General features: G+C 51.8%; 1 protein-coding gene and 1 long non-coding RNA gene across 9 annotated transcripts in view; one reads left to right on the forward strand and one right to left on the reverse strand.

Moving 5' to 3' along the window:
- Positions 1–23135, forward strand: part of LOC145723788 (uncharacterized) — a 48344-nt gene that overhangs the window by 9965 nt on the left and 15244 nt on the right. The gene's annotated exons all lie outside the window — the stretch shown is intronic.
- CCN5 (cellular communication network factor 5) lies at positions 8075–22661 on the reverse strand. Of its 7 annotated transcripts, none has more exons than XR_014149060.1 (6): positions 20676–21026; positions 20409–20515; positions 16578–16794; positions 11168–11422; positions 9283–9549; positions 8961–9212 (listed from the first exon to the last, which is right to left on the reverse strand). XR_014149060.1 is itself a non-coding variant. In XM_081832698.1 (6 exons), exons 2-5 carry the CDS (start codon positions 20466–20468, stop codon positions 9401–9403), a joined length of 681 nt encoding a protein of 226 aa, XP_081688824.1. In that variant the 5' UTR covers positions 20469–20515; positions 20676–21028; the 3' UTR covers positions 9044–9104; positions 9376–9400. The 7 variants fall into 7 exon arrangements, 6 of the variants coding, with proteins under 6 accessions (XP_081688820.1, XP_081688823.1, XP_081688821.1 ...); XM_081832698.1 differs by having other exon boundaries at positions 9044–9104; positions 9376–9549; positions 20676–21028; XM_081832694.1 differs by lacking the exons at positions 9283–9549; positions 20676–21026 and adding an exon at positions 22291–22661 and having other exon boundaries at positions 8075–9104.

Below are 23135 nucleotides of genomic sequence, written 5' to 3' on the forward strand. Positions count from 1 at the left end.
CCGTCACGCTGAAATTACAGTAACTAGACTCAATCTTGTTTACTGTGTTAAAAAAGAAGCAAATATGTAATTGTCTCGCATACTTTGTTTTAGTGACCGTATTTCGATCCTTTGTTTCCCTTGTAACCATATATTTTATTTTATGCATTTAATATTACTAGTCTGAGAACGAAATCATAGATTTTACCCGAGTAAGCTCACAACCCTCTCGGGAGCTTCCCCGGTGTAGACTGAAGCCGGCCCCCATATGCAGAGGGCAGGGAGAGACCGGAGGAAGAGGCGGGACACTCCAGGGTGATAGGTGGCAGTTTTAATCATAGCCAAGGGAACTCACATACGAGGCTTGTCTTGGGCTGAAGCAAGACCAGTGGCTCCCTGCACCTGCCTGCCAAATCTTAAAAGCTTATAAAGAAGACCTACCTGGGCTCAGTCACATACACCCTGCCGTTGTTTTCAACGCCACATCACCATCTCAAGGCTATGTCCTTGGAATGGTCTCTGGGAGCAGGGAAAGCAAGTGGAACCCACATTCCAAGGACAAGGGAGGGGGTGGGGAGCCTCTGAGGGCCAGGTCCAGCTCAGGGATCAATCTGCGGTCACGTCTTTTTTATCATGTTCCCCAACAACCTGTCTGAGGAGACCTAGGCTCATAAAGAACAGTTAAGAACTGTGTTCTAGAGCCTTGAAGTCCTCCACTGGGTCCCCTGCATGGGACCAGAGGACAAGGGGATAGAGGAAGTGTGGTGGATTGTATGGGGGCGGGGGGCTTATGGTTCAGATCTGGAATCATAGCCCATGGCCAGACCTCAGTCACCTGGCCAGAAGATGTGGTCTCTCTCTGGGTGCCTGGGAGAAAAAGAGAAACAGTTTGGAGAACAAGCAGCCAGGCTGTGCCCCATTACCATGTCATTTACAAGGACTTAAATTTAAGGAGACACTGGGACCCCTTGTCTCAGTGATTTCTGTGGGAGGCAGGTGCTGGGCACCAGGGGCCTGTCTTGCTGGTCTCATCTGCAGGTGCATCAAGTCTGATGTTGCAGGGAGGTGGTGCTGGGGGCAGCTGAGGCTGCTCTTCTCAGATCTTCCTTCTGTTCTTCCAACATGCTGTCTGACTTGTCCCAAGAACCCACAGTCTGTTGGGGGCTGGTGAAATTAGGACAAAATGTACATCCTTGAAAATATAATTACAGCTCCCGTGTATGTAGAGCTTTAGTTTGCCAAGCCCTTTCATAAGCCTGGACTTATCTGGTCCTCACCACAGCCCTCGAGCAAGGCAGGGCAGAGATGACCATCCCTGCTGCAGTTGGAAACGGGGCTTGGAAAGGAGAATCAGATGTTCAAGGTCAAACCAGAGGCAGAATCGGGACTGGAACCCAAGTGTCTGTCACCATTCAGCAGGCATGTGGTAAATACCTACCATGTGCCAGGTCCTGTGCTGGCTTCAGGGACACAAGGATGAATCAGAAATCTACTTGGCTTCTAGGGAGCAAAACCCAACAGAAAAGCCAAGAATAGACCGGTAATTACACTGCCATATACAATTATATTTGTCAAGACTCTTTTAGCTCAAGTGATAGAAACCCAACTCAGCCTCGTTTAAATATAAATGGAATTTACTGGTTCACATAACAGAAACCTTTAGGGATGTATAACGTCAGGCATGGCTGGATCCAGCAGCTCAAACCCTATTGCCTGGCATCTGTTTCTCTTAATTATTTGGCTCTGTGTGATTTTATTTTTCAGGCAGTCTCTTCTCGGGGTGGCAGACATAGCCTCTGGCAATTGAAGGCTTATCCTATAATAGTTTGGCTACTTGAGTCAAAATGATGGTAACCGTATCCCAGTTGTTCCAGAAACAGTCTTGAGGCTTTGCATGGAATGGCCAAACCGCCCACCTGACCTGTTCATCCCATTCTGGATGCAGGTAAGGTGGGGATGGGGTGGGGCCATAAGATCGAAGGAGTCTGAGTCTCTCAATCATTTTGTGGAGGAGACTGCCAACCGGAAACACCTGCTAGGAATGCTATGTAACTGAGAAATAGACTTTGTGGTTTAGCTAGTAAGCCGAGGGGGGTCATGGTGATGGAGTGGTCTGCCCCCAGATGCAGGTGACAGTAGGGGGCCTTGTCTTTAAAGACTTTTAAAACTGTAATAAAACTGGCTAAATTCGATCTGCTTTTTATTATCACCACATACCAGTAAATCTAAACATTGCCAGTGTTAAAATATTCCTTCCCCAGGAAGAACGCTCCCAATTTGGGGCCTGCTTACAACTGGAAACTGGTTTACCCTAGTTAATAAAGACCTGCATCAGGGTCTAAGCAGCAATATGATGAAGAGCCATATGTATACCACAGTGATTAAGGAAACATTACAAATAGGACTGTTGACAAAATAAATGTAGGTTTCTTTTGGAGATCAAATTCAGATAGCTGAGAAATCTGCTGAGCGAAAGGCCCCAGGGAGACTCCCATCAGGGCCCTGGACTGGGCATCTGGAGAAAGCAGTGAGATGGTGCATTTGGTTCCAAAACCTTGGGCTTTGATGGGGGTGAAGGTGGGGCACAGAGCAGGGACCAGGAGAGGACAGGAGGGCCACGGGATGTGAGGGGGATGTCTCCGAGACTGGGGGATGCAGGAGGGTTATCAGGACATGGAGGTCCAGTCCTTGAGGGGAGAAGAGGGTGAAAGTCAAAGTCAGTCACCTGTGCTTGGCTCTGGCTGGCTTCAGGGCTGGGGAGCAGCAGCTCCTGTTAGTGTTGCCCATCCCACCCAGAGTGGATGAAAAGACCTAGCCCAGCAGTGTGATCCAGAATACTTTCATGAAAGCCAGTAGGAAGGGGCCAGGAGGCAGTGAATGGGCTGCCGATAAGAACCAGATCAGTGTGATGGGGCCACTTACAACTGTGCTCATTGGCCAACCTCAGGGTGTCCAAGAGGACACCCTGCCCTTGGGTTCCCACCTGAAGTTGTAATTAATCATAGCAGAAGAGGAGAAAGTTCTTGAGAATCGGCTAAATCACGACCCTGTTGCTGAGAATGTGGCTGAGACCCTAGACCCCATTTTAGCCATTGAGAGGCAGGTGGATTTTTTTATAGCACCTGACACCCGCAGTGAGGCTGCTGGAATTGCCCCTTGAAGAGGGCACCCTACCTCTTGTTAGCCGAGTAGCCAACATGTGTGTGTGTGTTGATGGGAATGATCTGGAAGAGAGGGAGAAATGGAAGGCATGGGAGGGAAAGGGGGGCCTGGCAGGGCTGCATCACCTGGGAAGGCAAGAGGGGTGGGAGCCTGTGCACAAGGGGAGGGTTGGCCTCAGGTAGACATGGTAACTGGGACTAATGGAGAATAATGGGGGGGGGGCGGTCATCCAGGCTAGACGTGGGGAAAAGAGTGCCCCCGGGGCTGGAGTGGGGAGCCCCAACCATCCAGTGTGCTGGGGCACAGAGGAGGCCGGTGAGTCATGGAAGGAGCCTGGACCCATCCCAGAAGGCAGCTCTGAGCCTCGGAGGGATTTGGGCAGAGTGACATAACCATGCTACAGAGTCTGGCTGCGGGAGGAGGGAGCTGGGCTGTGCGTAGAGGGACGGGGTGGGGGGGGTCATCTGGGGACAGATGAAGGGGCTCTGGCTCAGGGCAGTGCAGGAGTCCTCACAGGCATCTCTGTAGTATTTGAAGTAAAGGAAACTGCGGCCCTGGCGCAAATAGGGAGGACTCCCAGGCCGAGTTCTGTCCCTGCCTCACTCCACCGCCCTCGGTGGGCTGAGACTCCCGGGGGCGGGCGCAGTGGGAGGGCTCCTCCCCGCTCGGGCAGCTGGTCCGTTCGGGCCCCGCAGTGCCCCCGCAGTGCCACGAGGGGGCAGAAGCACACCGCCGTCTTCGCCCATTCTCCCCAGCCACACTCTAGAAATCTCAGACTTTAATGAGGTGGAGGACTTATTAAAACACAGACTTCCGGTCCCATCCCACCAGTTTCTGTGAGTCTGGAGCGGGACACAAGATACTTGCGTTTCTAACCAGTTCCCAGGTGATGCGGATGCTTCTGGTCTGGGGACCCCACTTTGAGACACACTGAGGTTGAATGTTGGGTGGGGATGGGGGGAGCTCTGACCCACCCAGACGTGGCCCCTGGGAAATCACTGTCAACTGGGCAGCCACTCCCATTTGACAACGACGTATTTACTTTTCTAAGCCCCGTTAAATCCCTTTTCAAAAGGAAGCTATATTATTTCATTCATTCAATAAGGACCAAGCCTGGTTCTGTCCTGGGTACTGTTGTAGGTCCTGGGAATCCATCAGGGAACAAAGCGGAAAAAAGAAGTCCCAACCAGAGCTTGTGGCTCAGGCAACAAATAATAGATGTTGCAAACAAGTCAGGTGGTGTGTTAAAACATGATATGTGCTACATGCATTGGGGGGATGGAAGAGGGAGGCTGAGGTGGATGCTCCAGGAAGTGTCAACTTGTGAGTCCAACCTGAAAGAGAGCAAGGGGATTATCCATGGGGGTATCTGGTGAAGACAATGCCACGCAGAGGGAACAGCCAGTGCAAAGGTCCTGAGGTGGGAGCATGCTGAGTATGTTCAAGAAACAGCCAGGAGGACGATGAGGCCAGAAAAGCATGAGCAAGGGGGTGAGGGCAGAGAGGTGACTGGGGCACAGAGCAGGGCCCTGTGGGTTGTGTGGCCTGGGCTGGCTTGGTGTTCACGGGATCCCTTTGGCACACACTGTAAGAAGCAGGGTGGAAGCCGGGAGAGCAAGAGGAGCCTGCAGGGGTCATCAGGGCAGAGATGGTGGCGGCCCCGGCTGGGGGAGCAGTGGGAGGACAGGGGTGATAAGAGGTTATACACACCAGCATACACACGTACTTGTCTGTGTTTCCGTAACTCAATGGCCAGGGCCATCGGATGATCTACTCCTCTCTGTGCGAGCAACTCTAATTCCCGACCTGAACTCTTGTCTCTATGTCTGTCCATGTCTACCTGACCTATCTTTGATGTCCAGCGGCCTCCTGCCACACTGTCCTGGGTGACTACTTCCTCCTCAAACTCAAAACATTGAGGAACCCCCCCCATCTGCCACCTGTAAGGGCTCCTCCACTCTCCCCGGTTTCTGCCGGTGTGGCCCCTCCATTCTGCCATCCTCCAGCACAAAGCCCAGGGCTGTGTTGGGTATCTTAGCTTCCCTGCTGCTCACATCAATGTCAGGCCACAGTGATTCTCCCATCCGTTTCCTCTTTCCCACCCCCACCACCTGTCCAGGCCGGCGTGCCTTACCCATGAATGCTACAGTGACTCCCACAAGGGGAGCCTCGTGGCCAAGGGCATGGGCCCTCGAGCAGGACTCTCTGGGTTTAAATCCTGGTTCTGCCAACTGTGAACTCTGTGAACTTGGGCTATTTCCTTAATTTGCCATATCTCAGTTTCTCCATCTGTGAAATGGACATAATTATACTTCAGATGGTTATTATGAGGGTCAAGTGGGTGATTGGAACAGAGTCTTGTATGTGGTTAGAACTCAATGAATGTTAACTTTTATTATTTATGCAATAAGTCTTTATTGAGCACTTATTTTAGAGAGACCTGCATTGTACTGAGAGATAGTCTGACCCAGGATAAAGAGCGCAGACCCTAGCAATTCCACTCCTGGATGTTTATCCAACAGAAATGTTCACCAATGTCCAGCAGAAGATGTGGGCTTGAATGTTCACAATACCCTCTTCATAATAGCCCTAGACTGGAAACTACCCATCAAGTATAGAATGGATAAATGAAATGTAGTAAATATTCATACAATAGAATACCATACAGTGTAGAGAACATGCAACAACATGGATATTACAAATACAAATATAACGGGGGGGAGGGGCAGTGCCTGGCTGGCTTAGTCGGTGGAGTGTGCGACTCTTGATCTTGGGGTTGTGAGTTCGAAACCCACATTGGGTGTAGAGATTACTTAAGAATAAAATCTTTAAAACATATATATAAAAAACAGGGAAAGGCTGGGCCCGGTACCTCTGGGCTATGAATTTCAGTGGGGTTTAGTCTGATTTTCACCTGTGACCTTTGCCCCCAACACCACCTCCTCTTCTTTTTTTTTTTTTAAAGATTTTATTTATTTGACAGAGAGAGACAGAGCATGAGAAGGAACACAAGCAGGGGGAGTGGGAGAGAGAGAAGCAGACTTCCCGTGGAGCAGGGAGCCTGATGTGGGGCTCAATTCCAGGACTCTGGGATCATGACCTGAGCCGAAGGCAGACGCTTAACGACTGAGCCACCCAGGCGCCCGCCCACCTCCTCTTCTTTACAAACAAGAAAATTCCCAGCCTTTGCCTCATATCACTCTCTGACTTGCAAAGAATCCTGGAGGCAGGATAATAATAATAATAGATTATATGTCAAGTGAACACAGAGGAATTATTGACCTAATACTCACAACACCCCTATGTGTTGGGAACTCACTAGACACAGTGATCCTATAGGGTGGGCACTGCTATTTATGCCCATTTTACAGATGAAAAGACTTAAGCACTAAAAGGTCAAGAGAATGATAGCTAAATTTGTTATTTAAACCACATAATACTCAGCAACGCTCTGTGTAGAGTACTGGCATTATCCCCATTTTAGAGGAAAGGACACTGAGGCACAAAGAAGTTAGGTACCCTGCCTAAGATCACAGTAGGAAACAGCAGAGCAAAGACGGGGCAGGTGGCTGAGCCCACTCTGTGTAGCTCTGTTCACAGCTGCTCGGTAGTGAGGTTGAGGGCCTTGCAGCCAGCTGGCCCGGGGTCCAGCACCACAACCCCAGGACAACTCATTCATTGCTCCAAGTCTCAGTTTACCCATCTCTAAAATGGGAATATCAGTAGCACTTTCCTTTAGGGGTGTCGCAAGAGCAACATGCAATTGTGGATAAAGCCCCTGGCAGCAAAGGCCCCACATGCAGGAATCATTCAATGCAGGTCTGTTGTCTTCATCCTGGCTGTTACTGTTTCTAGAGATATTACGTGAATTTTTCCCGGCAGTGTGTTCAGCGTTTACCCTTGCAGAGCCTGACCCACTGAAACTCTCAGCCTGTGAGAGACCGTCAACCCAGGCTTGAGTCAGGTCACCTTGGCGTGGGCTAAATTCACTCCCCAGTTGCAGACCAGCTTTTGGACAGGTCACTTTCCCAAGCAGTCTCATCCTCTGTGAACTGAAGTTAATTCTATTTTGTGAAGATTAGGTGGCTCGATGCTGCCTGTGATTCGCAATCTGGGGTTTGGGGAGGAGGTGGTACCTGAGCAAAGGCAGCTGTTCCGAGGGGCGGGTCATGCCCATCCTGGGAGCTGGGGTCATCCTTTCCCTGCTCTGCTTTAGACCTCAATGCCCCACACTCCCAGGCTCCCCTGCCTCTCCCCTTCCCAGTGGGGTTGACCAATGGGAGGCACTACCAGAACCTGGGGATGGGAGAGAGCAGAAGCCAGGTCTGCCTCCCCAGCTCTATGGGCTTTTTGTTAGGTCTGTAAGGCTGCATCTGCTCCTGCTGGAGGGACCTGCTGTGATTCCATCTTCCGCTGGCTGGTCCCAGCTTCTGGGCTCTCCTTCAAACCCTCCATCTCAACAGCTGGTACCAAGTGAAAGAAGCCATTCATAGAAGAATACCTACTGCATGAGTCTATTGATGTGAGGTTCGAGAACTGGCTATCCATCCTCTTTGGTGGTAAAACTCAGAACAGGGGTTGCCTTCAGGGGCGGAGGGGGCGGCTGGGAAGGGGCCAATGGAAACTTCCTGAGATTCTGGAAATGTTTTGTATCTTGATGGATTACACAGGTGTTCACGTTTGCAGAGACTTGGTAAACCGTATGTTAAGACCTGTGTGCTTCACTGTGTGTAAACCGTGCCTCAATCAAATTAGTTTAATAAGAAGAAATCCCTGTTTAAATACTGAGAGTGTTCTCCAATTTCCTGGTTGGAGTCTGATGAAAACACAATTTTTATTTTTAAACATAACATGTAGATCACAGAGGAGGATGGAAAGTTTTTATGTGGGTTTAAAAAAAACAAAACAATAAGACATGAGACTCCAGACAGAATTTCACGCTTGGGTTGATTTATTTCAGGCCATGTTCCCCAGTCCCCAGGGGCTATCCTTCATTCTCCCCTACTTTTCTCTGGTCTTAAATGTTGCAAAGCACCAACCTATATATAAAGAGTCTAGCTCAGCGCCTGGCACATTGCAGGTGCCTGAGAAAGGTTCATTCTTAATAATACAAGTTGGGTTTAAGGGATCACTCTCAGGCCTGTTTTCTGACTTTCTTCAAGACAGTGTGATTTCACCTTGTGATTTTCACAAAGCACACAGCCTCTGAATTCTGCCCTGGATGGGGCAGGCTTTCTCAGACAGCATAAGCCGGACCTACAAGCTCTTGCACAGGCATGTATTTGGGGACGTTTTTATGTCACTCCAGGAAAGGAAGCAGGAGATTCAGAATATCTGCGTGCCCCTTTTCACCACACCCCTGGAAAAATAGCCAGTCCAGCCCAGCACCTGCCTCGGCCTAATGATTAAGGGACAGCTGGTTGCCCTATCTGCTGGAAAGCTTGCCTAAGCACATGTTTGATAAAGGCTGTGTGGAGGCTGGGAATGGACCAGAAGACTCTGGAAACCTTGGCCAGCCTAGGCTGTGAGGTAGAGGAAGGGGGACTGGGGCAGACATCCCGGCTCTATCTCAGGGTCCAGGTGGACCAGATGACTTGTGAACATTCTTGTCCTCCGGGGCCTGGATGTCGTTGCCCCAGCCAAGGGGGCGGGGAGGGGCCATCTGCCTTCTGCTCAGGGCCCAAGCACTGGCTTGCCTGCTGGGGAGGGCGGGCACGGAACCTCCAGATTCCCAGGCCTGCTCTAAAAGGCACTGTTCCATGGGCCGCGGCCCCTGGCAGGTGGACAGGGCCCAGGCAGGCACAGGCGGCGCTGGGTCTCCAGTCGGCAGAGGCGGTTCTGGTTGGACACCCGAGTGGCCACGCCCAGCCCACAGGTGGTTGAGCAGGGGCCCCAGGCCGTGCTCCACTCCGGGCAAGGGGCGCCAGGGGGTGGGGGAGCGACAAGGCCCGAAAACCGGGGTCCTGGGGGGGAAGAAAGAGAGGTCAGCACTGTGAGGTCAGGGCTTGGCAGCCAAATCAACCCAGCTGCTGGAAGTGCCATCTTGGTCATGTTGCGTAACCTCTCTGGACCTCAGTTTCTTCCTATGTAAGCTTTCTTTTTTTTTTATTTTTTATTCTTATGTTAATCCCCATACATTACATCATTAGTTCTTTATGTAAGCTTTCTAATGGGCGATTGTTAGGGCTGAATAAAATAATAGAGGGGGCATGCTTAGCACTGTGCTGTAAGCACCTCGTTTGTGTCGGTTACTAGGCAGCTAGGATGGTGCTGGCCGTGATGGTCCCCCAGTACGTGGCGGCTTTCTCATTGCTGCACCCCATGGCATCTTCCAGGAAGGAGGCTGTGGCCTGTGTATAGAGGTGCTGGCACCTGGTGGCAAAGCTGCCGGAGTTTCTGAGGCTGTACCTGGAACAAGATGGGGGCTTCAGCACCAGCTAGCCTCTCCTCCTCCTGACATCTCATTCTGCTCTCTTACTATCGTGGTGTCTTTCCTTCTGGTCCTTATTAACCAAATGGTTCTCAACTGGGGGCGACTTTGCCCTCCCGCAGGGACGTTTGGTAATGTCCAGAGACATCTTGGTGGTCACGACGGGGAGTGGGGCTACTGGAGTCCAGCAGGGTTGCTGCTCAACACCCTACAGTGCACAGGGCAGCTCCCATACGAGAGCATCACCCAGCCCGAGTGTCACTGGTGCCGAGCTTGAGAAAGCCTGCGTGATGTGCTCCTGTGTGCAGGCTGTCTGCACACGCACACGGACACACATGATGGAGATCAGATTCGCATCTGCAGTGTCCTATCCCGCTTTTTTATACGTAAGATGAACTCACTGGCATTCTCCGATGTATTTAAGTGGATGTGTCCCATTCCATCGTAGGGATGATGACAGCCACCATGGATAGAGTGCTGTGTGCGAGGCACTGCTGTAACTGCTTTCCTTGGATTTACTCATCCAGCCCTCACAACAGCTCTGCAAGGTGGACGCCCTTACTCTCATCTCACAGTTGGAGGAACTGAGGCACAGAGAAGTTAAGCAACTTTCTCAGAGTCACACAGCTAGGAAATAGCAAAGCTGGGCTTAGAACCCTGGGCAGACTCCATGCTGAACCCACCATGCTCTACTCTCAGGTGGCACCGTCATCCATGGCCCAATGCCTTCTTTTCAGATGCCTTTCTTTAAAAAGACCATGTTCCTATAATTATAATAGCCCAGTGATGTAACCATAACAAATTCTCTAAAACTAAAGAATTAATAGCAAGAGGTAACTATCTTTCCTCCACCTCTGCCCACCCCCAAACCCACATCTCAGAGGCAACCCCCTCGCCTGGTTCTTCTTTGGATAAGCCCTAATAACTACATATTAATAATATTATGTAATATTAAATGATATAAATGTATTACTAATACATATCAATATATTATAAATACAATAATAGTATATGTCATAATAGTATACCTCTGCTATGAAATGTGAGCGTTTGATTCAAGTATCCTAGCCCTCCTTTCCCTTCCCCGCTCTGCTACCAATTTTTATTTTTATTTTTTTTATTATTTTTTTTTATTTTTTATTTTTTTAAAGATTTTATTTCTTTGAGAGAGAGAGAATGAGAGACAGAGAGCATGAGAGGCAGGAGGGTCAGAGGGAGAAGCAGACTCCCTGCCGAGCAGGGAGCCCGATGCGGGACTCGATCCTGGGACTCCAGGATCATGACCTGGGCCGAAGGCAGTCGCTTAACCAACTGAGCCACCCAGGCGCCCCTCTGCTACCAATTTTTAGTTTCTATTTTTTATGATTTAAAAATATTTACTTGTTTTGTCAGTTTTAAAGAGGTCTTGTGACGCCCCACTCGGCTTTCCTAGTCTCCTCAGCCACCAGCCCCTCCCAGCTGCGGTCAGGGAAACCTGTGCTTTGACAGGTCCCCGGCTCCGGAGAAGCCCCGCCCCCGCCCCGCCCCCGCCCCCAGGGGCTTTGACAGGTCCCGGCTCCTGAGAAGCCCCGCCCCTGCCCCGCCCCCTGCACGCACCTTGGGCTGGGAGGGGCTGGACCCCCAGCTCCCCTCGCTGGTCGCACAGCCACTCAGGGCAGCACTTGCCAGGGACCTCAACCCTCCTGGGGTGCGGGCAGTCCCAGCTGGGCAGCCGAACGTCCTCAGTGCACAGGGGCACACAGGTGAAGCCACCGTCCTGACAGTGGCAGAGAATCCTGCAGTGGGGCTGGAAGGTCTCCCCATCCCGGTACAGGCGGCCGTTCACCTCGCAGCTCCCATCATCCTCTCCCCCTGCAGAGGAGAAACCGGACCCCCATCCTTGACCCCCAACTTTTCCCTGGGCAAGACCGTGTCAGCCACATCCGCCACCCGGTCTCCCTGCAGAGCTGGCCCTGATCCTGCTGGGGACTAGGGCCCCTAAGCGTCTGCGCACTGCCGGGGGGGCTCCAGCTGGTCCCCACTGCCGACCTGCCTGGGCGCCCGCGGGAAGACAGCGTGGCATACCGCATCCTGGCACAGGGGCTGTGGGGACACGGGCCTACTTGGAGCCCCCACTCTGCTCTTTATTAGCTATGCAGTTTGGTCAAGCGACTTCACTTCTTCTTGCCTCAGTTTCCTTATCTGCAAAATAGGTTTTATAAGGGGCACTTATTTCACAGGATTGTGGTAGAGACTAGATGAAATGATGTATGTAATGAATCCAACATAAAAGAGACCTTCAATAGATCCCAGCTGCTCTGTTGTTACTATTAATATAATTAATTACTATATATTAATAATATATAACTTATATACACACCGAAAGTTCATGCAACACACTTTCATTGTGCATCTGCTATGTTGTGGTCATCACTGTCAGGCTTAACTTGCTGGCTTTGTGACTTTGGATAAGTTGCTTAACTTCTCTGAGTTGCCTTAACAATAGCGTTGATGAGAACAGCTGGGTACCTTCAGGTACAGTTGATAAGTCCGTAACATTTAGCCCCGTGCTAGGCATAGAGTAGGTGCTCAAGAAACACTCTTCAAACGAAGCCCTTAAGATACGGGTGTTATTCCCACTTCCTCCACTGGACGAGCACTCCTTGAGGGCTGGGGCTGAGAGTGTTCAGGCTGGCACCCTCCCCCACTACGCTCCCCCTCCCCCCGTGCTGGCCCAGAGCATGGATGGACACACAGACCCTCAGGAAATACCCTTTGAAAGAATGCCTCGTGCAAGGCCCAGCACAGAAGAGACATTGATGAAAGAGGTTCTGATTTCTTATAGTTCCAGAGATACGTAGGGTGCCCCTCCAGGGTGCCGACCGCTCAGCTCCTAGACAGGACTAAGACACAGTCCTTGTCTTGAGAGACAGAGGGCCAGGCAGGGGACAGATGTGAAAGTCACCGTCTGCAACACAGAAATGAAAAGCCGTGGAGAGGCCCGGGTGAGTCGCCCGGGGAAGGACAGAGCAAGGAGGACCTCTTTCGGAGGTCCTGGAGACGGGGAGGGGTGGGGGGCGGGCAGTTCAGTTGGGTCTGGAAAGATTTGCCTGAAGGCAGGTTTTCCCAGGTCTTCAGAGAAAAACCTCCAACAGGCCCATACCCACGCAGAAATTTGGGACCCGCACAGATGTGGGCGCCAGCCCCTGTTCCCACTTGCTAACTGTGGGGCCTGGGGGCAGGTCACTGCACCTCTCTGAGCCACCGGGCCTGGCTCCCAGGGCCACTGGGGGATTAAAGGAACTAGTGTTAAAGCATTTCTCTGCAAGCCTGGAGCACAGCAGATGCTCTGTGAGCTGGAGTGGGGGATGCTTGTTCCTCGGGGGAGGACAGAACCAGAGCCAGCCCTCTCCCTGCTCCTTCCAGGCCACAGCCCTCTGATGCCAAATCCCTGACCTTTGGCCTGGATCATGTGGCCCCTGGTTTCCTGGAAACTAGGGGCAGCTGCACCTTAATCCTGAGGGGTCTCCCAGCAGACTCCTGGGGCCACAGCCCTGGGGCTTCCTGGTCTCCGGGAGGGCCTGGTAAACAGAGGGATTGTTTCGGAAAGTCCGCTGGAGGGGTGATAATTTTAGCAAGGTTTCCTGGCTCCTCTCCTGGTCCTCTAGCTCAGGGCTGGCTAGGGGTGGGGCTGATGATCCCTGGGCGGCCACCCCCACCCCTGCCCTGGGGTCTGTGTGCACCTTTGTGCTTGGTCCCAAACACCAGGAGGCGCCTCCAAACGTACTCACTCTTCAATCCGCCACCCCCTCTCCCCCGCCAACCATATACACATATAGTTGCCAAAATCCTACTTCCTCTTCCAGGTCCTTCCAATGCCCCCTTTCCAGCAACCTCCCTCAAATAACTTCAGAGCCCAGTCTAGTCATCTGGTGATCTCTGCGTCCCTCTTTCCCTCCGAGAGTCCCTTGTAGAAGGAACAACAGAGGATTTTTTTTTTCCACCTTTAGCCACTTGCACACTGTGTGAACTTAGGCAGGCGATTTCACCCCTCTGAATCCCTGTTCCTGCATCTGCAAATCAGTTTAATAATAGGACCTACCTCATTATTAAGGGTAAAAAGAAATCACGTGTGTAAAGGACGTGCCCACAGGACACGCTCCCTGAATGGTACCTGTTACTGCTAGGCTCTCCAGAGCTCTTACTATCATTCATTCATTCAGTCTTTATTTATTGGGGGCCTACTATGTGCCAGGCACTGTTCTAGGGACTCATGATAGATACAGCAATGACTAAAACAGGCAAAAATCCTGCCCTCATTGGAACTTTCGCTCTAGTGGAAATAAACACTATAAACAAGTAAAGTCTATGATGTCCGATGGTGATTAGAGCTAGAAAAATAATGGAGGGCAGGGTTCAAGAGAGGGATGTTGAATATGGTGATCAGGGAAGGCCGCCCCGAGAAGGTGATTTTTGAGAAAGATGAGAAGGAGATGCAGAGCTTGCCATGCAGATATCTGGGGGGAAAGAACACTGGTAGAGCAAACAGCCAGAGCAAAGGCCCTGAGGTGGGAGCCCCCTCGGGTATTTAAGGGACAAAATAGGCCAGCATGGCTGAAGCAGAGAGCAGGAGGGAGAGAGGGAGTTAAGCAGGGTCAGAGAGAAAACAGGAGCAGGACCCTGCAGGGCCTTGTAGCCATTGAGAGGACTGGCTTTTACTCGGAGGCGGTGGGAAGCTGCTGGAGGCCTCGAGGAGGAGGAGGGATGTGATCTGATGTATGTATTGAAAGGGCCCCTGTCGCTGCTGTGTTGGGAACAGAGCAGGGGGCAAAGGACAGAAGTGGGAAGACTGTTATGGGGCTGCTGCAACATCTAGTGTGTGATGACAAGGCTCAGACCAGGCTGGTAGCAGCGGATGGACTGAGGAGGGACTAGAATTTCAGGTTCTAGAATATTGTGAAGACTTCGCTGGTGGGCAGTATTGGGGTATGCAAAACAAGAGATGTCAAGAATGACTGTGGTTTTGAACTCAAGCCACAGGGAGGGTGGAGATGCGCTTGGCTGAGCTGGGGAGGCTGCACGCTCGGGGTGTGGGGGTTCAGGAGCTTATGGAGGACACACACACAGCTTGGAGTGCACTGTCAGAGGTCCACCCAATTAGGAATTGAGAGGAGAGTTTTGGGCAGCATATTCCCTCCAGAGCTAAGACCTAGACTCCGCCTCTGTGAGGTCTCACCTGTGGGGTTCACCAGCCTCCAGATCTGGCTCGTGAGCACCCACTGTGTTGCATGACCTGGGCTGGGAGTTGTAGGAAAAAGCAAAGACCAGGTACATTTTTGACCTCCAGCTGTCTGAAGTCTGAATCAAGATGGAATAAGAAAAGCCCCCTAATAAACTTAGTGACAGTAACAGCCAATATGAACTCATCATATGCTGAGTGTCAGGCAGTAGAGTGATGGAAATGAAGATTGTGGAGCCAGCTCCCTCAGTTCAAATCCCTGCTCAGCCACTTATGAGCTGTGTGACCTTGGGCAAATTGCCTCACCTCTCTGTGCCTCCTTTTTTTTTTTTTCCATTTATAAAATACGGATGACATTAGTACCAACCTCATATGGTTGTTGTGAGATTAAATGAGGTGATATTTGTGAGTGCCTGGCACATGGTTAAGTGCTATGCAAGTGTTCAATAAATAAAGTTCAGCCAAATGCTTTGTCTGTGTCCTGGCTCGTTGAAACAACAGCCTGGGAAGATAAGAGTTACTTATCTCATTTTTTCCCTAGATACATTTTTATTAGCAATCATCTATGAGTTTATAAAACAAATCACTATTTTCTCATGATTACACTCCCCTGATTTGAAAAAAAAAAAGCATTTAACAAGGATTTAGTATTGATAACTTTATGTCTATTAGTCTTGGGTTTTTTTTAACCTTGTTTTTTGCTATAAGTGGACTCATTATCAGTGATTCATGAGCCCTTACCTCTCTTGTTCTTTTTTTAAAGTGATACATGCAAATAGATGAAAGACGTAGATTGCTCTACAAGACTTATTTAAAAAAAAAAAAAAAAAAGAACACCCTCACGTTTTTGTGTTTCTCTAAAGTAGTGGTTCTCTGTTGGAGATGATTTTGTTTCCCAGGGGACATTCGTCTAAGACAGATTGTCACGACTCGTGGGTGAGGGACATGCTAGTGCCATCCAGTGAGTAGAGGCCAGGGATGCTGCTGAAGGTCCCACCAAGTACAGGACAGTCCGCCCTCCCCAGTAAAGAATGATACCAAAGAATTATCTGGCCCAAAAAGCAGAGTTGAGAAACTCTGATCTAAAGCATCAGAGGGCACCAAGGCTTGGAATGGGGGGAGATGTAACACGATCAAGGTCACTAGTAAATGACAAACTCAGGATCCAAACTCTGGTCCAAGGGCTCCCAATCCAGGAGGAAGACAGAACGAAATGTTGCTTCAGAACCTGTGTGACCTGGTCCCAAGCTGTGTAACAGTAATCATGCCAGTTAATATTACCGAGCCTCAGTTTGCTCATCTCTGAGTCTGAAAGGACTTACCTCAGAGGATCCTTGTGAGGATTATGTGATTTATGCAAGGATCATGTGGTAAGTTTCAGCATACTGCCTGAGACCGATTACTCTATGCCCTCCCTAAATAAACGGTTGCACTTTTATTTTCTCAGAAGTGTTGTGAAGGTCCTGAGAAAGGATAGCGATTCCTGGTTTGAGGAATCTGGGAGGTCTTCTCAGGGGAGAAGTGTTTGAGCTTGGCTTTGATAGTTGGTTGTAACTTGGACAGGTAGGAGTGGGGGGGTGCCGTTCAGGTGGGGGGCATAGTCGGAGCAAAGACAAGAGGGGAGGAGCAGAGGGAGGGCCTCGGGAAACGTGCGTCACCAGATTTGGCTGGAATGGATGGTGTACCTACAGTGAGGAGGTAGAGAGAGAAGAGCTTCTCTTTGACTCAGGACCCCTCAGCCTTGACCCTCGCAAACACACCCACCATCGGTCCCGCAAACCTGCTTACAGAGGCACACGGCCCCTCGGCCACCAGGGCCCGCCCTGGGCTGGCAGACCAGGCCCTGGCTGGGGTCGCAGACGTGGAGATGGTCGCAGGGCTCCCCCAGCCGCCGTGCGCACACCTGACAGCAGCTGCAGCCGTCCAACACCAGGGGCACCCCCAGTGGGCATCGGGGCGGTGGCCAGGGGCAGGCACACGGCGTCGGGCACAGCTGGGCACACACCTGCAGAGACAGAGCATGTCACTCGGTCATTCCAGGTGGGCAGTGAGGGGTCCATGCTTCGGCCCCCGGGTCACACAGATCTGGCCTTGGACCCTTGTGGTCATGAGCAAGGACTTTGGCCTACAGTTGCAGTCCTGACTCTGCTCCTTATTAGCTGAGTGAGCTTGGGCAAGTTACTTAAGCTCTCCAAGCCTCAGTTTCTTCATCTGTGAAAAGGGGGCATTAGTAATATTTAACTCGGAGGATTGTTTTCAGGAGTACGTAAAATGATGCATGTTAAACCCTGAGCACACAGCCCGGCATGCAGTAGATGCTCTGTGCATTTAGCTGTGATGATCACCATCGGGAATTACAAGGAATGACTTAGATCCTGCCCTCTAGAAGCTTACAGAAAGGCAAAAGCAACAAAACAAAGGATTACAATGGCAGGGTACTGTACATTTTCTAGAATGTAGACTGCGAATATTTATCTTGACAGCTGAATAAATCAAACAATATCATAGATGCTTTTGATCTTTGGAACAATACAGAATATGTTTCTGGATACGTATCAAATCAGCCTGGAAACTTGGTAAAATACTAATTCCCAGGCCTCCCCTGGGACTTACCAAATAGAACTTCCAGAGACAGGGCCCTGGAATCTTTTTTTTTATCGGGCTATCCAGGGGCTTCTGATGCATAGCTAGGATTTTGGCACCTCTGCTCCAGTTCTAACCCCCATGCCCCTGCCAGGGAGAGATGGGGGAAACTGAGCTCCAGAGAGAGAACGGGTCTTGCCAAAAGTCACAGCGTGTTGGCTGCAGAGCTGGGAGCCCGCTTCCTCCTCAAGGATCCTGTAATAGGGAAAAGCCTGAGCCAGGGACCCACCCCCCAGCGACAGGGTCAAGGTATTGACCCAAGTGTCCTGGTTGTTCCTCCGCACTCAGGACAGAGAAACAAGCAAACCAGAAACCAGATGCCATGGTCTCCCCATATGTCCATCTGAAGGTGGGGACCCAGAGGCAGGCATAATTCAAGATAGCCCGGTAGCTTCCGGTAGGCCCCTTGGTGAGGGACCAATCTTCAGTTCAGTAGGGTCCTTGGAGGACCAGAGGGTTTTAGCTGGAGGATGGAAGACTTACAGTTTACAAAAATGGAATGAATCACCTCCTAACTTCTATGTGGCCCCAAAGCAGGCAATGACCCCTTTGCCCTAGTGCCTACTTTGTCCCGCCCCGAGGACCCCCCAGTCCTGCGAATCTGCGTTCAGTGGCCTGCAGCTTGCACCCTGGCCACCAGAGGCCACCCCACACTGGTCAACCAGCCCTGGTTGGGGGGGAAGGGGGGCTCCAGGCTGGGAGGTAGTGAGGCAGGTGGGCAGCTCTGTGCTCAGGGCCTCACAGGGGAGCGAGTCGCCATCTCTGCAGGAATTCCAAGCCGGGGACTGGGTGATACCAAAGAGATTCTAGAGATAATGGCCTAGCCTTGCCCCTCAAAGCCTGGTCCAGACAGCAGCATCAGCCTCACCTGGAAGTCTGAAGCAGCATCCAGGGCCCCTCTTTATGAATCCAATGCTGCAGTGTAATACGTCTGGAAATGATTCTCATGGAATCGGCCTGAGGAGTAATCAGCTGGACTTTGGGGTTCCCTTGCAAATCAGAGGTTGGGCTCCCTTGGTTAGTGAGAAGTGGGGACCCTGACCAGAATTGGCTCTCGGGTCCCTTCCACCCGAAAGTAGGGGTGCCGGGCCACAGGCCTTCTGCTTTGTACCAGGTTTCCCACCCTGGGCTCTCTACGGGGTGAGCTCAGCCGGGGCCGGATGTGGGCATCCTGACACCTGGGAGGGGCCACTAATAATATCAATGATTGCAGCTGGCATTGGCCACGGGCAAGCCGTGAGCTGTAATGGGCTAATTCAACTCTGCAAGATGAGGTACCAGCTTTGTGCCCACTGGAAAGACCAGGAAACAGAAGCTCAAAACAGTGTGGGGACAAGGCTGAACTCCCTGGATCTCCAGGCCCTTCCTAACCCGCCCCGCCTCCCCGACACATGCGGTTTCCCCAGACCCTTGCTGCAGTCACCAGGGGGGTCGAGTCCTGGATGTGGAATATTCTAGAGAAGAATTGAAATCCAAGTTGTACCACTGATGGGCTGTGTGACCTTCAACATGCCATTCAACTGCTTCATGGGGAGGGAGCTGTTTCCTCCTCAGTAAGAGGGGGTGGAGAGCACCTATCTTGAAATGGTGACAGGGATTAAATGAGGTCATGGCTAGCTCTTAGTCACAGTGACTTTGTCTGTTTCCAGGTCTCTGCCACCTGGCCCTGTTCACAGGCCTGAGCCCAGGAGCCCACAGGCTGCTGGAAGACTTAGAATTCTCTCCCTGAGGATGGTTGTGGCTTTCCATGTTGGTGATGACTAAGTCCTTGACTCTGCATAGGATGCTGCCCGGCTCCGGGGGACAGGGAAGAAGGGAGGGGTGGACAATGAGTCCCGGACGGCTTCCTTTTGGTCTTTCATTTAAGCCTGGGCCCAGAACCCCAAGTCCCCCATTCCAACTACCCAAGCCACCCACCCGGGCATCATGTTTTGCACAGCCCCTTCGGGAGAAGAAACAGTGGGCTTGGGTTCACAGCATTGCCCCCACTCCTGCTCAGGACCCAGGAGAGAAAGGCTCCTGCCGTGCTCCTCAAAGAAGCATGAACGTACAGTGAGATCATGGCTTGTGCTGGGGCTGATCTCCATGGCATTGGGAACTCAGCATTTGCTGACGGGGCTCGGCAGCTGTGGCCTTGGTCCAGGTAGGGGAAGAGGCACAGGGAGCAGGAGAAGCACAAATGGAAGTGCGCCTTCCCCACCCCACACACACCCAAGCCTATCCCTGGCTCCACCGCCTCTATTACTCTGATGTTTCTTTGCTGTTTCTTTGCTGTGTGATTTTAGGCAAGTTGCTTGCCCTTTCTGAGCCTTGCTTGCCCGAAAACAGGGGATAATTCCTTATGACGTTTTTGGATATGTTAGGCAAGGTAGGTATTTCACAAACCTTCTGAAAAATGTTCCATAAGAGGAGATCATTATTCCGTGAGGTGTCTCCCCGTCCCCCTTCAGCCCAGGTCTGCAGGTCACTCACGGCCACCAGCATTAATGCCCTTGTGGTGAGAACTTTCCCGTCAGTTAGACGCCAACATCCATTCAAATCCTGGCTCACAGTTAGGCAAAGCAGGTTTTATGTTGCATCTCCCCCTTTATAATGAGGACACCCCCTTCAGCTCTGTAGAAGGGCTCTGGGGACCGCGAATAGTCACGGCCCTCTTCTTTGGAACACCTGCCACGTTCCAGGTCCTGTGCGTAGCACTTCTGATGAATTGCCATCAGTGATCTTCACCAAGGCCTCATGATCATTATGGCCGTTTAGCTGGGGAAGCAGCTGAGGCTCAGAGAGAAGGGACTCGCCTGAGGTAACACAGCCGAGCTGGCCAGAGGCGAATGTCTGGGCACCGGGGAGGGAAGCTGGGCTGTGCCCAACACCGGGGACCTGCAGGAGTTCTTCCAGGGGATCCTTGCAGTGATTTCACACCTCCCCCACCACACCGAGGAAGTCGGCCAGGCGTTTTGGGGCCCGGGGCCCCCTTACCTTTGGGAGGAGGCAGAGGAGGGAGAAGGCCAGAAGGTGGGTCTGTGGCACGTCTCTCATGTCCCTGTGTCCTCCACGGAGCCAGCTTTGAGCCTGGGAGGCAGGACCTGTAAGTGTTTATGTTCCGGCAGCTGTGAGGTCACTCTCGGGCACGCGCATGCACACACACACACACACACACACACGCACACACACACACACACACTCTGGTCTCTGCATTCCCCCTCGTCTCCCCATCCTCATGCTCCCACTGATGAGCCCATTTACCTGAAGATGAGACCGTGGAGGCCACCAAGAGGGGGCCTGCCAGTGTGAGTGTGAGTGTGCGCGTGTGTGTGAGCTTGTGCGTGTGTGTGCGCGTGTGAAAGCCAGAGCCAGTGCCAGTGCCAAGAGCCTGTGACAGGCTGGCGGGGGCCTCTCTTGCTCCTCCCAGCCCCAGGGGGCCTTCCAAGCTGCGCCTGTGGCCGTTGCAGCCCTGCCCCAGACCCCCGCCCAAGGCCCGGGGCGCTGTGCACCCAGCAAGAGCTCCGCAGGCACCCCCTTTGCAGCGCTGACCCAAGTCCTCCGAAGCCCCGTGGCCCGGACTCTGGGCAGTTTCGGCTGGGCCTGTGGTTTCTGGCAGCAAGATTGGCAGCCACCCAGAGGCGGGTGTGACCCACAGCAAAATTTCCCCGGGGCGGCCTGTTTGCTTTTGGCACCAAGGGGCCTCCCTCCGGCCTGCTTCCCTGGGCTCTGGAAGGTGGCCCACGGTGGATGAGCCCATGCAGGTTGGACCTACTATGTGCTGGCACTTGCCGGGCCCAGCCAGATGATCTGGAAGAACCAAATCCATTTCGTTTAATTTGGCCATCTCTGAGGCCCCGTCTGTAAGAGCTGGAGACACAACAGTGACCTTGGGACAAAGCCCAGAGTGGGAGATGACAGTGGGGAAACAGGTGGAATTCCTGGGCATACTGGGGTGGGGTCCTTGTTCAGACGGAAGGTGAGGGACAGCTTTCTGGAGGAGGTGTCTTTACAGAGAGCCATAGACAGAGGGGGTAAGAGAAGGCAGGATGTTGCAGGCAGAGGGAACAGCACGTATGGTACGAAGGCAGAAGTGAGCATGATAACGTGCCTATTCTGGGAGCCAAGGTGTGGCTGGAGCTGAGGGAGGTGGGGAGTGGTGTTGTACGTGGGGGAGCAGGACACCCAAATCCAAATCCCCCAGTTTCTGGGGGCATCTCCAATGCTCCAGCTGCTTTGGGTAAGGGGTGTGAGGACAAGGGCTTGGACTATAGAATTTGGTAAAGAAAATAACAGGGGCTGCCGAGCAGGGGCTGGGGAAGGCTTTGGCCCCCATAATCTCCACCAGTACCCCAAACCTCAAAGCGAGGGCATTGGGTTCCAGAATGGGCGGTGGGTGAGGAAGAAGAGTGACCTGATATAGGGTCAGACTGAGTGACTTGCTGAGGGGGGAGCCTCCCTCCCAGCTGCAGTCCTGGGGAAGGAGTCGATGATGGAGGATGAAGATGGAAATGCATGCTAGGTCTCAGTGGTTCTGGCTGGAGGAGGAGGGCAGGGCGGGGGAGGCAGTGTCCCCAGGCCTAGAGGGAAGCAGATACATTTGTTTGTCTATCCATGCTTATGCTTATGTTTTAGTCCGAGCCACGCCTAGGGTGCTCTACACCCAGAGTGGATCGTTGGTGAGCACCCCGCTTTTTTGCACAACAGGATTATTTTCAGTAATAATCATGAGATGAGACAAATAGTTTTCACGTATGAACTAAAGTTTGCACTTACCAAATAAAAACAGCCGCCCCCTTCACGGTCACACTGACTGTTTTCAATTTTAAGCACAAGCCCAAACTCCAAGGACTCACATAGAACGAGAGAATTGAAATACCTCTATCTTCGTCTTCACCATCACTCTGTGACCTTGTTGCTTTGAATCTACTGTCGGGGTGCAGAACTGCACCCCCAGGGTTGGAGACAGGGCTGAGCAAGATTCTGAACTGTCAGGAGCTTCTGCTCCCAGTGAATGCGTGCTCCTGAGTCTGTGTGCGCTGGGCAGCTGTCTTCCTAGAGATCTCCAAGTTCTCTTTCACGTAGGACAGGTTTCCTAAAGGGTAAGAAATTAGGGGGCACCTAGGTGGCTCAGTCGGTTAGGCGTCTGACTCTTGATTTCAGCTCACATCATGATCTCGGGGTTGTGAGATCGGGCCCTGCACGGAGTCTGCTCGAGCTTCTCTCTCCTCTGCCCCTCCCCTGTGCGCTCTCTCTCTAAAAGAAAAAAAAAAGGATAAGAAGCTAAAATGTGCTAAATTTGAAGCTTAATTAAAATTCAACAGTTACTGCATCAATTGTTTAGAACTTGGACCAAGACAAGATGTTTTCAGGACAAAGTACTTTATGATTGACAGGAGTTACATTTCCATCCTGACATGGTTTATATTTATATACTGACTTCTCATCAGTTGCATTTTATCTTTAAATTCTCTACGGACCACGTGCCCCTCTTATTGCCTGTGCTCAGGGAAGACCACTCCCAGGCCCCGTCCTTGCTAGGACCACTGGTCTTAAGAACAACGAAAGTGATTACATAGGGCGCCTGGGTGGCTCAGTTGGTTAAGCGACTGCCTTCGGCTCAGGTCATGATCCTGGAGTCCCGGGATCGAGTCCCGCATCGGGCTCCCTGCTCAGCGAGGAGTCTGCTTCTCCCTCTGACCCTCCCCCCTTCATGCGCTCTCT

This window comes from Leptonychotes weddellii, chromosome 10, assembly GCF_054177405.1.
Source record: "Leptonychotes weddellii isolate Sample4059 chromosome 10, ASM5417740v2, whole genome shotgun sequence".
In the NCBI taxonomy this organism is placed as follows: domain Eukaryota; kingdom Metazoa; phylum Chordata; class Mammalia; order Carnivora; family Phocidae; genus Leptonychotes; species Leptonychotes weddellii.